Source organism: Schistocerca americana, chromosome 2 (genome assembly GCF_021461395.2).
Source record: "Schistocerca americana isolate TAMUIC-IGC-003095 chromosome 2, iqSchAmer2.1, whole genome shotgun sequence".
Taxonomy (NCBI): domain Eukaryota; kingdom Metazoa; phylum Arthropoda; class Insecta; order Orthoptera; family Acrididae; genus Schistocerca; species Schistocerca americana.
The window spans coordinates 788,355,321-788,373,590 of record NC_060120.1 but is presented as its reverse complement, the minus strand read 5'-3'; the positions used below and the strand labels follow the sequence as shown (position 1 = coordinate 788,373,590).

At 40.1% G+C, this 18,270-nt stretch overlaps 1 protein-coding gene across 1 annotated transcript in view; it reads left to right on the top strand.

Annotated features, from left to right (window-relative positions):
• The window catches only part of LOC124595230 (DNA-directed RNA polymerase I subunit RPA2), a 237,958-nt gene that overhangs the window by 142,601 nt on the left and 77,087 nt on the right, over positions 1–18,270 (top strand). Inside the window, exon 15 of the mRNA XM_047133886.1 lies at positions 5,391–5,503. Within this exon, the coding sequence (XP_046989842.1) occupies positions 5,391–5,503 (113 nt within the window). The remainder of the gene's footprint in view (positions 1–5,390; positions 5,504–18,270) is intronic.

The following is an 18,270-nucleotide window of genomic DNA, read 5'->3' as shown; positions in this document are numbered from 1 at the left end:
TGTCACCATCCTCGTTTCAGATTACAAAGATGTCATCAGTGAATCTGAACCAGGTGAGAGGTTTAGAATTCTGGGTTTTTTAGGAAGGATTCCTCTAGATGGCCCATGAATTGGTTGGCACACATAAAAGACAGTTGTAATTGGCAAGCTTTGGGAACCAGTGGCTCCTTCTTCAGGCAGCCACTGGCTCCAGAAGCTTGCCAATTACGACCATCTTTTATATGTGTGTGTTCTGCTGTCGCTTGGTGAGTAGATTTTTTATCTATCCAAATAAATTATTTTGTCAATAATTGAATGTATGATTGTATCAGTATTACGAAAAGGGTATTTGCTACTCACCATGTAGCGGAGATGCTGAGTCGCAGAAACACACAACAAAAGACTGTGAGCAAGTGAGCTTTCAGGCAACAGGGCCTTCATCAGAAATAGACACGTACACACATGCACTGATGAAAACCCAACTTACACACACATGATCAGAGGCCAGAAGCCAAAGACTGTGGTCACGTGTGTGTGAGTTACATTCGTGTGTGCGTCTATGCGTCCTTATGTTTTGTCTATTTCCCATGAAGCCCTTGCTGACCGAAAACTAAATGCAGCAATATAGTGAAGAAGAAAGTTGCTACTAACCATATAGCTGAGATGCTCAGTCGCAGATAGGCACAACAAAAAGACTGTCACAAATAAAGCTTTTGGCCGTGTGTGTGTGTGTGTGTGTGTGTGTGTGTGTGTGAAGGCCTTAATGGCTGAACGCTTTATTCGTAACAGTCTTATTGTTGTGCCTATCTGCGACTGAGCATCTCAGCTATATGGTTAGTAGCAACTTTCCTCTTCACTATATTGCTGCATTCCATCCTGGATTTTCCATGGTTTGAAGAGTTGGGCAACATATATGAACAAATAGAATAGGCATTTGAAGAAGAAGCAAAAGGTCAAGAGCAATGATAATGGCAGATTGGGACAGTGTTGTGGGGAGGTGTAGTCATGGAAATGTTGTTGGACATTATGATGTACAAAAGCCCTGGTAGTTAGAAGAAGTGGGACTCTGGCAAAACTGAAGTATGAAGATGTTGAGTTCTTTACAAACTGTGTGGAAGAAAACTTGGGAAGAGTGAGTTCAAATTTGGGTCTATCAGAAGTAGAAGGGGGGGGGGGGGGGGGGGATATGGAGATTACCATTAAATATGTAATGCTAGAAACTTTGGAGACAGAAGGTGCAAAAGTAGAAAAAAAGCAAGGATTAAAAAGGAATATATCACACAGAATGTACTAGATAAAACTGATGTGTGGAGAAAGAAAAAATGACTCTTCAGGAGAAGGAAAAGGAAATATAGAAAACAGTCTACTCAACAGAGAATTGAGGAGGATCACTTACAGAGCAAGAGAAGATTGGATGAAGAAGCAATCTGTGGAAATAGAACAATTAAAAAGGCAAGGAAAAATGTACAGAGTTCCAAAGTGAATATCAATGAAAGAACTGTGAAAAAGCAGCAAGCAAGGAATGCTAGACAATATGAAGAAAACAAAGATATGTGAAAGGCACACATGCATTTACGATCTGTATGATTATATCATAATTTAATTGGTTAGATAAAAAAATCTAATCACCAAGCGGCGGCAGAACGCACACATGAAAGACATTGTGAAACGGAAAGTTGCTACTCTCCATAAAGCGGAGATGCCGAGTCGCAGATCGGTACAACAAAAATACTGTCATAAATATTTTCGGCCAGTAAGGCCCTTGTCAACAATACACACACACACACACACACACACACACACACACACACACACACACACACACACACACACTGGTGGCCATTCATTCAGACAGACATCTTGTTGGTTGTCATGCCCACATAGATTGCAGAACAGTGGTTGCAGCTTAGCTTGTAGATCAAGTGACTGGTTTCATGGGTAGCCCTGCCTTTGACGGGCTAGGTGATGTTTGTGACTGGACTGTAGTAGTAGTCGTGGTGGTGGGAACATATACGGGACAGGTCTTGCACCTGGGTCTATTACAGGGGTATGAGCCATGAGGTAAGGGGTTGGAAGCAGGGGTTGTGTAAGAATGGACGAGTATATTGTGTAGGTTTGGTGGATGGGGGAATACCACTATGGGAGGGGTGGGAAAGAAAGTGGGCAGGACATTTCTCATGTCAGGGCATGACGAGGTGGTCAAAACCCTGGCGGAGAATTAATTCAGTTGCTCCAGTCCTGGGTGGTACTGAGGTACGAGGGGAATGCTCCTCTATGGCCAGATGGTGGGACTTTGGAAGGTGGTGGGAGACTGGAAAGATAAGGAACGGGAGATTTATATTTGTACAAGGTTTGGAGGATAATTATGGTTTATGAAGGCTTCAGTGAGACCCTTGGTATATTTTGAGAGTGACCACTCACCACTGCAGATGCGACAACCACAGGTGGCTAGGCTGTTCGGAAGGGACTTCTTGGTATGGAACGGGTGGCAGCTGTTGAAGTGGAGGTATTGCTGGTGGTTAGTAGGTTTGATGTGGATGGAGGTGCTGATGTAGCCTACTTTGAGGTGAAGATATACATCTAGGAAGATGACTTGTTGGTTTGAGTAGGATCAGGTGAAGCAAACGGAGGAGAAGTTGTTGAGGTTCTGGAGAAATATGGATAGGGTGTCACCATCCTCGTTTCAGATTACAAAGATGTCATCAGTGAATCTGAACCAGGTGAGAGGTTTAGAATTCTGGGTTTTTTAGGAAGGATTCCTCTAGATGGCCCATGAATTGGTTGGCACACATAAAAGACAGTTGTAATTGGCAAGCTTTGGGAACCAGTGGCTCCTTCTTCAGGCAGCCACTGGCTCCAGAAGCTTGCCAATTACGACCATCTTTTATATGTGTGTGTTCTGCTGTCGCTTGGTGAGTAGATTTTTTATCTATCCAAATAAATTATTTTGTCAATAATTGAATGTATGATTGTATCAGTATTACGAAAAGGGTATTTGCTACTCACCATGTAGCGGAGATGCTGAGTCGCAGAAACACACAACAAAAGACTGTGAGCAAGTGAGCTTTCAGGCAACAGGGCCTTCATCAGAAATAGACACGTACACACATGCACTGATGAAAACCCAACTTACACACACATGATCAGAGGCCAGAAGCCAAAGACTGTGGTCACGTGTGTGTGAGTTACATTCGTGTGTGCGTCTATGCGTCCTTATGTTTTGTCTATTTCCCATGAAGCCCTTGCTGACCGAAAACTAAATTTCTGACAGTCCTTTCGTTCTTCCAATCTGCAACTCAGAATCTCCGCTGTAAGGTGGGTAGCAACTATCCTTTTCATAATATTATTACATTCCGTCCTGGATTATCCATTGTTTGTTGTATGATTGGCTGATCTTGAAGGATTAGTTTTAGAGGATTAACAAGATTGTGATGAAAATCACTGGAGATGAAGAATAGAAAACTGGGAGGTGGAGAACACGATCCTGGATCTTAAAGAAAGGGTGAAATAACCTCTGAGACACAGAAGGCCTTAGGAAATAATGCTGTAACTAGAGTTACAAATCTGATCAGTTGGATATATGACACAGGTATTTGGCTTGAAGATCTCCTTACGACCACAGTGGTTCCCTTCCCAAAGAAATGCAATGTCTGTCAATGTAAAAATTATAGGGCAATTAGTTCTATAAGCCATGTTACTAAGGCTGTGGCCAGAATAGTGCTGAGAAGAATAGGAAGGAAAATAGAGGAGAATGCAGGAGAAGATCAGTTCAGATTTAGAAAAGGCAGAAGGATCAGAGATGCGATTGGGTGTCTGAGGATGATGGCAGAAAGATTTTTTGAAGTGAATAGACAAATGTATGTTTGTTTTGTCAACTACAAAAAAGCATTTGACATAACTGATTGGTGTTTTCTGTTGTAGTTTCTGAAAGGTACTGATATAGATTGGAAGGATAGAAGGTTGATGTAGCAACTCTGTTTGGGACAGAAAGTGGTATTTTGGAAATGAAACTGGAGAGAGAGGTATTGAAAGATGTGTGACAAAGGGTGGTTGTGTGTCACCAGCACTGCTCAATATGTATGTTGAAAAGCTAATCAATAAGGCCTTGGAAAAATCAAAAGGACTTGTAGTGGGTGGAGAAAGAATAAAAACTGTCAAATACAGTGATGATATAATTGTGCTAGCAAAAACAAAGGAATAAATCCAAATAATGATGGAGAATATTTTGTGTGGGTCAAGAGTTTGGAGTGAGACTGACCATTGACAAGACCAAAGTGATGATGATTGGAAAGGACAATGACATGATTAATATATCATTAGATGGAATGACATTAGAATAGGTTCAGTCATTTCATTGTTTGGGAAGCTGAATAGCATCTAATGGAAGTTATCCAGAGGAAGTGAGGTGCATAATATCCATGGGAAAGAGAGCTTTTGGGAGAGTGAAAGGTTTAGTGCCGGCCAGTAGCATCCCCATTACATTTAGAAAGAGTCCCACCAAATGTTTTTTGTGGTGTATGACAGATGGCAAGAACAAAAATATTTAGAAAACTTCTAAATGTGGTTATGGAGACAAATCGAGAAAGTGACATGAGTCAATAGACTGAGAAATGAGGAGCTGCTGAGCTGGGTAGGAGAGGAGAGGAACTTCATGAGGATGATAGAGAAGAGGAAAATATCTTGGATGGGACACACATTATGTAGGAAGTGACTACTACAGAGAATCATGGAGGGAAAAGTAGAAGGAAAAACTGGCCAACCATCCTAATTTGTTTCCCCTAAGCCACTTCAGGTGAATGCTGGAATGATTCCTTAAATGGAACCATGACCTATTAATGTCAGTAGCCTAGTCCATTTCAAGCTTAAACTTCATTTGCAAAAATCTTGATGTTGACAAGATAAAATGAACACAAATATAAAATCTACAATTAAGGCATACATAGTAGATTTAGATCGTCAACAAAATCAGAGAGCCAATTGGAAATGCCATGTTTAAAAAGTCTTTCTAGTTAACTTTAGGTTCTTGGTGGATGGGCAGTAGATAAGTCATAATGGAAGGAATAAATAACAAGAGAAGGAATACAGTTAGGACTGACAATTATGCCATTGGGCTGGATGAACAAATTTCAAATATAAAATAAGTGAAGTGGTTAAAAAAATTAAACATAATATAAAATAGAGAAATAAAACAAAACACAGAAAGAAGTAAATTAGAGTTAAAGTAAGAAGAATAGAATTATTGAAAAGGTGACATGAGGATAGCAAGACTTTGACCATCCTAACCAAATTGTTGAATTCTTCTCTTTTTGTATGTTTTTCACAGTCCCTTGTAATTTTGTATTTTAAGTTAAATTGCTGCTTTTCTGTCTCACAACAAAACAGTGTTTTAATGGCTTTCCATGTATTTACAGCAAAACTGCTATTTTGAGCTTGATCCAAACCTCATTGGACAGAACACTTCACTTGATAGTGATGGTCTTCCTATGCCAGGAACTGTGTTAGATGAAGGAAATTATTTATACTGGTAAGACATTTAATTAAATACTCTTCGGTAAGAAATTTAGCATGAAAATTTGAAATTTTGGGTAGCAATTATGCTCTATGAAGAATGAGTGAAGGCTGTGATGAACTTTGAGATTCAGATTACAAGTAGCTCTATTTAACTTTTTGTGATTTACATGCCCCACTCAAACAAACATCACAATTTTTGTGCCAACAATTGGTAACTGATACCTGTTACCTCCCTCATTTTGATAAGTTAGTTACTTTTTAGGGTTCCATACCTCAATCAGTAAAAATGGAACTGTTTTGTGATCATTTTGTTTGTCTGACTGACTGACTGTCTGTCTGTTAAAAATTCCTTTTATCAGATATAGGCAGAAATGTCAAGTTGAAATTTGTGCCACATTCTATGGTCTACAGTCACTTGTTGGTGTCAAAAATTGAAGCTTCTGAGCCAGCGCAGTTGAAACATATGGCCACTTATGTCACATATTTTAATACTTGCAGACTGACTCATCAAAACCTATAGTGTACGTCCTGTCGATGTAGAACTATGAAGCTTGGCAGATGTATGCTTTCACAGTAAAAGTAAAGGAAAACATCTGGAAATTGTTAGTTTGTAAATATATGAAAAAGTATTTTGTTTGTCATTTGTTATGTGTCTCATTGTCTGTCTGTCTAAGCCCGTTTTCTTCAGGAATGGGTAGACGCATGAAGTTGAAATTTATATCATGTACTAAGGCCTATGGTCCCTTTGTGGTGTAAAACATTTAATCTCCTACATCATTGCAGTCAAAAGAAAGGCCATTTATATCACAAATTTTGACACCTTCCAAGTATCAACAATATTGATAACAGACAAAAATCGGAAAAATTTCCAGGTTGCATGAACTATCTGTATACATAATCAAGTATGGGTCAATGGAAGCATCAGATTCCACCCGTCTGCTTTGACCCATGATGTAAGGGTATTATGATGTGGGACATCATTATGGTGCGGAGTTTGAGTTGGTTGTTTTTGTAGATGTTATCTTGTGTGTGTGTGTGTGTGTGTGTGTGTGTGTGTGTTTGGGATGGCCGACCTACTTTGCAGTGCCGACATTTGTTGGTGGTGAGTAATTGTTTTTTTTTTTGGGACTAGTTTTCTTGAGTTGTAATGTTTTGTGTATTTATTGTGTATTGAATGTGTTTTAATTTATGTAGGGATGCTTGAATTTTTAATTTTTGAGGTTATGTGGTTTTGGTTTTGTTTTTCGTAGTTGTAGGTGCCGGTTTTTTCATATCAGTAGTTATGGTTGACCTATATAGGTCAAGGAAAATGACCAATTCCAATTTTCATAGTTTTATATGTAGGTATTGCTGTTTTGGTATTATCAACTGTGGTCAAGGGAAATGTCTGATTCCAATTTTCGTAGTTCTTGCTGTAGGCATTGGTGTTTTGGTATTGTCAGCTGCGGTTGACCCATACATGTCTCAGGGAAGTGTCTGATTCCCGTAGATTTTGTAATTTTTTTTATCATCATTTTGTGTTTTTTGGAATCATGGTGTGTCTTTTCTTTTTTATGTTATATTTAGCTTGTCCCGTCCCTAAAACCTCCAATTTCCCACGGCTGACTGTATTTTTGGGAGGAGATGTTATTGCCTTATTTATATGTATTTTTGTGTCTGTTGCCATGTGCATGTAGTGACATCATAGGCACCATATTGGAGATGCTTAGAATAGCCATTTCCGCCATATTGATGACGCCATGGGTCAAACCAGACAGGTGGTATCGGACACTTCCGTAATCCCTTAAGTATGTACGGAACCCTCAGTGTGTGAGTCTTTCTTGTACTTACAAGGTGACAATTATTGAACTATATGCCAACTAGCTCCACAGATGACGAAGAGATTGATGAAATGTATGATGAGATAAAAGAAATTATTCAGATAGTGAAGGGAGATGAAAATTTAATAGTCATGGGTGAATGGGTGACTGGAATTTGATAGTAGGAAAAGGAAGAGAAGGAAACGTAGTAGGTGAATATGGAATGGGGGTAAGGAATGAAAGAGGAAGCCGCCTGGTAGAATTTTGCAGAGAGCATAACTTAATCATAGCTAACACTTGATTCAAGAAGGTTGTATACATGGAGGAGGCCTGGAGATACCAGAAGGTTTCAGATAGTTTATGTAATGAATGGTAAGACAGAGATTTAGGAACCAGGTTTTAAATTGTAAGACCTTTCCAGGGGCAGATGTGGACTCTGACCACAATCTATTGGTTATGAACTGTAGATTAAAACTGAAGAGACTGCGAAAAGGTGGGAATTTTAAGGAGATGGGACCTGGATAAACTGACAGAACCAGACGTTGTAGAGAGTTTCAGGGATAGTATTAAGGAACGATTGACAAGAATGGGGGAAAGAAATACAGTAAATGAAAAATGGGTAGCTTTGAGAGATGAAATAGTTGAGGCATCAGAGAATCAAGTAAGTAAAAAGATGAGGACTAGTAGATATCCTTGGGCAACAGAAGAAATACTGAATTTAGTTGATGAAAGGAGAAAATATAAAAAGGCAGTGAATGAAGCAGGCAAGAACGAATACAAACGTCTCAATAATGAGATCAACAGGAAGTGCAAAATGGCTAATCGGGGATGGTTAGAGGGCAAATGTAAGTATGTAAAGGCATGTATCACTAGGGGTAAGACAGATACTGACTACAGGAAAATTAGAGAGTCCTTTGGAGAAAAGAGAACCTCTTGTATGAATATCAAGAGTTCAGATGGAAACCCAGTTCTAAGCAAAGAAGGGAAAGCAGAAAGGTAGGAAGAGTATATGAGGATCTATACAAGGACGATGTACTTGAGGACAATATTATGGAAATGGAAGATAATATAGATGAAGATGAAATAGGAGATATGATACTGGGTGAAGAGTTTGACAGAGCACTGAAAGACCTAAGTTAAATCAAGGCCCCAGGAGTAGACAACATTCCATTACAACTACTGATAGCCTTGGGAGAGCCAGCACTGACAAAACTCTACCATCTGGTGAGCAAAATGTATGAGACAGGCGAAATACCCTCAGACTTCAAGAAGAATATAATAATTTCAATCCCAAAGAAACGAGGTGTTGACAGATGTGAAAATTACCAAACTATCATTTTAATAAGTCACGGCTGCAAAATACTAACATGAATTCTTTACAGACAAATGGAAAAACTGGTAAAAGCCAACCTCGGGGAAGGTAAATTTGGACTCCGTAGAAATGTAGAAATGTTGGAACACGTGAGGCAATACTGACCCTATGACTTACCTTAGAAGATAGATTAAGGAAAGGCAAATCTACATTCCTAGCATTTGTAGACTTAGCGAAAGCTTTTGAGATTGTTGACTGGAATACTATCTTCAAAATTCTGAAGGTGCAGGCATAAAATACAGGAAACAAAAGGCCATATACAATTTGTACGGAAACCACACGGCAGTTATAAGAGTCAAGGGGCACGAAAGGGAAGGAGAGGTTGGGAAGGGAGTGAGACAGGGTTGTAGCCTATCCCCAATGTTATTCAATGTGTATATTGAGCAAGCAGTAAAGGAAACAAAACAAAAATTCGGAGTAGGAATTAAAGTCCACAGAGAAGAAATAAAAACTTTGAGGTTTGCCGATGACATTGTAATTCTGTCAGAGACAGCAAAGGACCTGGAAGAGCAGTTGAATGGAATGGACAGTGTCTTGAAAGGAGGATATAAGATGAACATCAACAAAAGTAAAACGAGAATAATGGAATGTAGTTGAATGAAATCGGGTGATGTTGAGGGAATTAGATTAGGAAATGAGACTAAGTAAAGGAGTTTTGCTATTTGGGGAGCAAAATAACTGATGATGGTCGAAGTAGAGAGGATATAAAATGTAGACTGGCAATGGCAAGGAAAGCATTTCTGAGGAAGAGAAATTTTTTAACATCGAGTGTAGATTTATATGTCTGGAAGTCATTTGTGAAAGTATGTGTGTGGAGTGTAGCCATGTATGGAAGTGAAACCAGGCAAGAAGAGAATAAAGCTTTCGAAATGTGGTGATACAAAAGAATGCTGGAGATTAGATGGGTAGACCACGTAACTAATGATGAGGTATTGAATAGAATTGGGGAGAAGAGAAATTTGTGGCGCAACTTGACTAGAAGAAGGGATTAGTTGGTAGGACATGTTCCGAGGCATCAAGTGATGACCAATTTAGTATTGGAGGGCAGTGCGGAGGGTGAAAATCGCAGAGGGAGACCAAGAGATGAATACACTAAGCAGATTTAGAAGAATGTAGGTTGCTATAGGTACTGGGATATGAAGAAGCTTGCACAGGATAGAGTATCATGGAGAGCTGCATCAAACCAGTCTCTGGACTGAAGACTACAACAACAACAGCCGGCCAGCATGGCCAAGCGGTTATAGGTGCTACAGTCTGGAGCCGCGCAACCGCTATGGTCGCAGGTTCGAATCTTGCCTCTGGCATGGATGTGTGTGATGTCCTTAGGTTAGTTAGGTTGAAGTAGTTCTAAGTTCTAGGGAACTGATGACCTCAGAAGTTAAGTCCCATAGTGCTCAGAGCCATTTGAACCATTTGAACAACAACTATTTCGTCAAAGAAAACGTAAATTAGTGACAAACTGTGGTGTGCACCCACTTTATTCTACATGTAAATTTCACTACAGATATTCGGTTTTAGGTTATGACATGTTTGATATGCCTGCCGTCATTGGCACAGATGAATAGCAAAATTCTGCATGATCCACTGAAGTGTTAGAACATCGATACTTTCGATGATCTACTGAATGGCTGTTTTCAGCTCAGCAGTGGTTTTGGGGCTATTGCTGTGCAACTTTCTTTAATATATCCTCACAAAAAGGAGTCGCATGTGTTCAGATCCAGAGAATATGGCGGCCAATCGAGGCCAGAGCCAGAGTGTGGTCCCCAAAGTGCTCCTCCAGGACATCAAACACTCTTCTGCTTCAATGAGGTTTGAAATTTTTGTGGGAAGAGATGCTGGTCTTCAACAATAATTTGTTGCAGTGTCTCCCAGTTGATTCCCTCCTATTATGCAGCTTGAATGATCGATTTTCTGGGGCTGGTTTGGAACACAGCAGGTGTCTTCTTGACGTTTTCAGGCATTTTCACCCTTCATGGACGACTGACATTGCCAACACTGTCATCATGAATGCTGTCCATTCTCTCAAACTTGATAGTCGAATTCTTGATTGTTAGCACACTTGGACCGGTTGTGTTCAGCTTGAACTCAGTCGCAAACTTCCTTTGAGCTTGAGCTGTTATTGCTCGCATAGCAGGCCTTCACAAGTGCTGTACGCTCAGGCATATTGTACCGTGACATTTTCACTTGCAACTGGCCAACAACAAGGTGTGTGCGCATGTGCAGACTAACTACCATCATGCCCTGCAGCCAACCATGTAGTTTGAACATCCTAACGCAAACCATTCATAAGTCATGACTATTTTATTTCATATAGTTCAATAATTGTCACTTTGTAACTGGATTTTTATTGATAACAATTTCACCATATGATGTCAACATGAGGAAATATGAATGATTGAATCAGAAAAAGCATGCTAACAGAAAAATTAGGAAGTTAAATGATGATTGCGTAGAAAGATAACACAAAAGCAAGTCCCTTGAACTTTCAAGCTAATACTCATCCTATTCTAATACATCTACCCGCTCCTCTCTCTCTCTCTCTCTCTCTCTCTCTCTCTCTCTCTCCTGATCTGATAATGGCATCTCATATCCAAAATAACACAGCAGTTTAACTCCCAATCTGGCTCTCATAAAGATTTAAAAAACAAAATTCATGATTAGCATTTTCTGTTTTCCATATCTAATGAATTCAGCTCTGTTCTTCTTCATACTTAAATGAAATTTTAAATCAGGGGTAAATCGGTGAAATACTTCACATCTATTTCCACGTAAACTGGTAACACAACTTACTGATGTGTAATCATACATCATCAAGGCTGCCAACTATTACGGATAGTCCATAATTGTTATGGATTTATCACTTTAATTACAGAGTTAGGGGAAGCTACTAAAAATTATGGAAATACAGTGAAACCCTGGTTTTACACTGTTCAAGGGACTTCAAAAAAATGGTGTAAAATGCAAGAAAATGTAAAATGTGGGAAATAATGTTTCAATCTGTAAAAGTTACGTATAGGATACCCCTTGCACTTTATGTATGATGTATTTACATAACAGGCATCAAAAGACTTGTCAGTGACTTTTTTACTACCTAATAAAGATCTATTAGCTAATAAAAACCGCTGGTGTAACTGGAATTGATAACTGTCTGGGAAGTGGAAACATGTGACTTAATTTGAAACGTCATAATAGATGTTTTTGGAAAGCCTGCAGCTGTCATTCATTATTTAAATAATGGTGGTGGTGGTGGTAGTTAGTGTTTAACGTCCCTTCGACAACGAGGTCATTAGAGACGGAGCGCAAGCTCGGGTTAGGGAAGGATTGGGAAGGAAATCGGCCGTGCCCTTTCAAAGGAACCATCCCGGCATTTGCCTGAAACGATTAAGGGAAATCACGGAAAACCTAAATCAGGATGGCCGGAGACGGGATTGAACCGTCGTCCTCCCGAATGCGAGTCCAGTGTGCTAACCACTGCGCCACCTCGCTCGGTTTTAAATAATGAAATACTCCACTAGTTACATTTTTTTTTTTTTTCATACTTAGCATGACGCATTTCGAGAAATTTTTTTTTTTTTTTTTTTTTTTTCTCTTTGTTAAGTGTAAATATGTAAATAAGTATTTTGTGTGGTGTTTAAATATGTGTTATTCTGCGTCTCTTGCACTGTAGTCATGTTTTTGAGGTTATCAGGTACTGTGCCTCATCAGTTATGTAGAAAACCACACACACACACACACACACACACACACACACACACACACACACGAACTATCACTCACACTGTTTGTTTGTGTAACATCACAAAAAATACATAAGTAAATACTGCACTTGACAACGAGAATAAATTCTAGAAAAACGTTTTGCTCAGCGTGATTACAATACATACCCGGCGCTGTGTTTACACTAAAAACATTTGAGTAACACAAAGTGAAGGACATTGTCAACTACCACTCCACGTGGCCATGTGCTGAAACACGCTAAATATGGTTCGACAGAGGTGTCATGATGACCACAAGTATTTTCACTGTACAGACAGTTTGAAAATGGTTGTGATTGGTCATGATATCTGGATTCGAACGAACTTAGTTATATACTCCCATCAGCCACCACAGCTTGACAGTGGCGGGAGATATGGCACAAACTGTTACAACTTGTACTCGTACCTGTTCAAGTCTGCTGAATAGAGTGCCCTGGTGTCAAGAAACTTAACCACTTAAATTGGTAAGCACTACTGGACAGCCAACATTGTGCCAGCATCGTATTTTCTCCACAAACATTATTTCGTAATGCGTAAATCATGGGAAAATTATAAATATGTTGATGCAAAATCAGGTGCAAATTGATATTGTGGGCATTGAAAATTTGACAGGACTGATAAAAAATGTCGTAAATGGCGGGAAAATGTTAATTCCGGGAACGTAAAAGTGGGGTTATACTGTAGATGTTTTGCAGTTTATGTTTTTTTGAAGGTGGCAGGGGTAAAATACAGGGAGCGAAAGGCTATTTACAATTTGTACAGAAACCAGATGGCAGTTATAAGAGTCGAGGGACATGAAAGGGAAGCAGTGGTTGGGAAAGGAGCGAGACAGGGTTGTAGCCTCTCCCCGATGTTATTCAATCTGTGTATTGAGCAAGCAGTAAAGGAAACAAAAGAAAAATTCGGAGTAGGTATTAAAATTCATGGAGAAGAAGTAAAAACTTTGAGGTTCGCCGATGACATTGTAATTCTGTCAGAGACAGCAAAGGACTTGGAAGAGCAGTTGAACGGAATGGACAATGTCTTGAAAGGAGGATATAAGATGAACATCAACAAAAGCAAAACGAGGATAATGGAATGTAGTCAAATTAAATCGGGTGATGCTGAGGGGATTAGATTAGGAAATGAGACACTTAAAGTAGTAAAGGAGTTTTGCTATTTAGGGAGTAAAATAACTGATGATGGGCGAAGTAGAGAGGATATAAAATGTAGACTGGCAATGGCAAGGAAATCGTTTCTGAAGAAGAGAAATTTGTTAACATCGAGTATAGATTTAAGTGTCAGGAAGTCGTTTCTGAAAGTATTTGTGTGGAGTGTAGCCATGTATGGAAGTGAAACATGGACGATAACCAGTTTGGACAAGAAGAGAATAGAAGCTTTCGAAATGTGGTGCTACAGAAGAATGCTGAAGATAAGGTGGGTAGATCACGTAACTAATGAGGAGGTATTGAATAGGATTGGGGAGAAGAGAAGTTTGTGGCACAACTTGACTAGAAGAAGGGATCGGTTGGTAGGACATGTTTTGAGGCATCAAGGGATCACAAATTTAGCATTGGAGGGCAGCGTGGAGGGTAAAAATCGTAGAGGGAGACCAAGAGATCAATACACTAAGCAGATTCAGAAGGATGTAGGTTGCAGTAGGTACTGGGAGATGAAGAAGCTTGCACAGGATAGAGTAGCATGGAGAGCTGCGTCAAACCAGTCTCAGGACTGAAGACCACAACAACAACAACAACATGTTTAAAAAAAAAAAAAAAAATCAGAAACAGCACCATTTACATTTCAGTACTCATGCTACTAAAATATTTCGTAGATTGCAATGACTTCCACCCTGAGTACACAATAAACCGGTCTACAAATGATTTCTTCACCACAACTTATTAAACGTGCATTTACACTGAGTTCGAAACATTTTATGCATTATATTAAAAGAAAAAAGGAAAAAAAAATGCTGCGCTGTTTCGCACCAGTAGCAGTGACACAGATAAAAGAAATTAAGCCTCATTTCTCAGTACCGCAGCAACTACTATGACAACAGGAATCATTATCTGACTCTGGAAATATTTGTCATCAGCAAGTTACATGAGCTGCCGTCATACGAAAAGGGGAGTGAAGTAAAAAAGTGTAAGGCATTTTCTGTGAGGCAGAAATGTGTGTAGGAGGTAAAAGTCAGTGGTAAATGTGGACGTGGCAGGGGGATTATCAATTGTAGGGTTCGCTGTCACATTCACTGGAAGTGTGACAGACACTGAGGCTGAAGAAATTTTCTTTATTGAAGGTGATAATTTGGATTAATTTTAATACCGATATAAAAGTAAATGTACGATCAATTAAAGGTATCTTTGTTATTTAGGATCGTCAAATATTGAAATATAGTGTTTAAAGACCTGAAAGGCTGATTTTTAAAATTTTCTGGCAAAGGAGGTGGGGTGAGGAGGGGGGAGGATGGCTAACCCCCCTCCATATTTGCCTTGTGATTAGTGACAGCCTGTTCTCAAGATTGGAAGCTGTCATACACATCCAGAAATATTGTAACAATTTTCTGACTTGGGTACAGCTACCAACTAACCTGACCACAGCTGTACTTATCACCAAAACAAAAAGTTGGAAGGCAAAAAATGTTACAACTGCGAAAAATTTTAATGATAGCAGTCCTAGTATGTGTATCTATATGTCATATTCTTTAGTGGTTAACCTTTGCTGCACCAGCTGGATTCTTGCAGCATAGATTCTACACTGCGTGTCTGTGTACATGTTGACTTAGTGACAGGGATTTGCAAAACAAATAAAAATACACTATCCACTGATAAGCCAAAACATAATGACCATTGTCTACCATGACACTGAATGCTGCCTGGTGGCATTGTGGGCACATGACATGGTAACCAAAGTATGTAAGTGGAGCAGACACAGCTGGTCGGGATCACCCAAGTGAAGATATGGGCTGCAAATTGGGAAACCCATTGAGATAACTGACTTTGACAAAGGGAAGAGTACTATTATTATGCAGAGCCTGTGAACAAAAAACATCGAAGCTGGTTGAATGTTTGTGTGCTATTGTCGTGAGCATCTGCTGAAAGAGGCAGAAGGAGCGTGAAACTACCACTAGGCGCTAAATGGTTGGATGTCCATGACTCTTCACAGAATATGAGGTTTGGAGGCTTGTCTGCTCTGTAAAGTGGGATAGATGGTGATGTGTGTCATCTCTGCTGAAAGAGCACAATGCTGGTGCACGCACAAGTGTTTCGGAGCACACTGTTCATCGTACATTGCTGAACGTGGAGCGCCGCCGCAGACCACCCCTATGTGTTCACATGTTGACCCAATGACATCATCAATTATGATTGGATTGGGCACAGGACCATCGGGATTCGACCGTCAATCAGTGGAAACATGTCGATTCTTCGGGTGAATCACATTTTTGTTACACTATGTCGATGGTCATCTCCACAAATGCCGTGACTGAGGTGAACAGCAGCTTGAAACATGCAGCGTGGCACAGACACAGACTGATGAGAGCAGTCCTGGAGCCAGGATTGTGCTACACAAATTCACCTGATGTAAATCCTATGCAACCCATCTGGGTCGCTATCGGGATCCGTCACTGCGTACGCAAATGAGCAGCCCATTATTTATGCAAATTACATGACCTGTGTGTAGACATCCAGTGCTACAAACCTACCGACAAACTGCTGTATTCCTGATACTCGGAACCGAGCGAGGTGGCGCAGTGGTAGCACACTGGACTCGCATTCGGGAGGACGACGGTTCAATCCCGCGTCCGGCCATCCTGATTTAGGTTTTCCGTGATTTCCCTAAATCACTCCAGGCAAATGCCGGGATGGTTCCTCTGAAAGGGCACGGCCGACTTCCTTCCCCATCCTTCCCTAATCCGATGAGACCGATGACCACGCTGTCTGGTCTCCTTCCCCAACCAACCAACTAACCTGATACTCGGAGTCAGTGATGTATTTTGTTCCAAAGACAGACAAAAATAGCTATTAAGCAGGTGGTCATATGTTTTGGCTCCTCAGTGTATATGTACAAGTTACCAATAAATCTCAATGAGGCTCTTGTTGTTTTGTTACTGTATCTGGTATTTCTTCTGATCTCAGACTTTAAATTATGCATGTGATTCATTTTACGCTTTTATATGGTTTTTGATTCTGTTTCCTCACTCAATTCATCAACATTCTGATTGAAATTTGTTTGAAGTGTTCTTCATCCTTAAAAGTTACTTAATTAGGTCTATGGAACAGGGTGTATTCATTTTTTTTAGGTGTGTATTTATTGGGTGTTACCTATATAGCAATATACTGGATTTGGAACACATCAGGATTATGATTATGTATTTTTACATGTATATTCAATTACAATTTTCTACTCAATGGATGCCACAGTATTACAAATAAAACAATAAATGATTATCATCTTCATTCTTCAACAGTGACATGTTCTGAACAATTTGGTAGGCATAGTTGTTATCATAGCTACTAGTAGGCAATCAGTTAAGCAATATACATACAACAAAAATATAGATCGACACTAATTAACAAAAATAACCTGGTCTACGTAAAATACTTGTCTTAAAATTTTACAATTGTGAAACTGTTTAGTTATATCTTGGCATTGGTAAGCTCTCTTCCATACACGCATCAACAAAATAGGATGAGTATAGTTTTGAAAAGGGATTCACAGTTCCTCAAGTTTTTCAACCCATTTGGAGGAAGGTGGCAAATTTTTGTACTAGCATACTTAGCACCTCTCTGTGACAGAGGGACAGATTTTTTAATTGATAGTATTTTGTCGTTCCTATGTCTAAGTGTCACACTAACTCTGCAAGATCTTAAAAGTTGGAGAAATAATAATGCTGAGATTCAAGACCAAACGAACTGTTGAATATATATCGCAATTAAATTATGAGATCAGGGAACTGATTACTGCAGACTCTGTTAAATTGCTTGAAGATACTATAAACTAAGCTTGTCACAGACTGATTATGTGGATTGCGTAGTGAAGTGATTTAATGGTTCTGTGTATGCAATGAGAGTTCTGTGGCAATACCACCCAGGGGGCTCATGGTTCTTTTGTGAGTTTGTGCGTGGCGCACACAGAGTCCCATGCTATTGCAGCTCATTCTTCATTTCCTAGCTGCATTTGCTTTTCACTGCCCCATCCCTCCCCATCCCCACTTCTTCCCCATCGCCACCTCCTTCCCCTCTCTCGGTGTTCTGATTTATGTCGACCTGGCTATTTCCCTGGTTTCCTGTATTCGTTGCAATTTTGTTGCTTTTGCTTGTTTTTTCAGCCTTTTGGTGTTTAGGTCCCCACTTGAGGTTTGATCTCCACTTCAAAATGTGTTGTTTTTAGTGTGAGCCATATGAGGAAGAACTCCCTGCCTAGCATCTACGGTGTGGATTCCTCTCCCCCCTCCCTTCCCCTCTCCCATCCCCACTGTAGCCCTCTTCCACCCTGCTAGGTCACCAGCACATGTAGCCAGTCCGTGTGGTGGGGCTGTTATGTACTCATATGGCTGAGCCCCCTGACAACACAGGGATCACACTACTGATACCTGAGTTGTCCCCTCTCCGTGTATGCCAAGGAGTGGCAGCTTGTCTTCTTTGAGCATCGGAATTCCCAGTGTCGGCCACCGTGCTAGACGGCCCTTGCTGTGGCTGGGTGGAGCCCATGGGGAGAGCCCCTGGTCAGAGTCGGTGGTATCAGCGTGGCTGCTTGGTGCATGAAGCGTATCAAGCTGCAAAAATCTGGCCGTTCTTACATGGTCATCTCTTTGATTGATGAAGGATTCTTAAATACTGCCTTGCCTCGAATGACCTGGCAGCCTTCCCTTCTC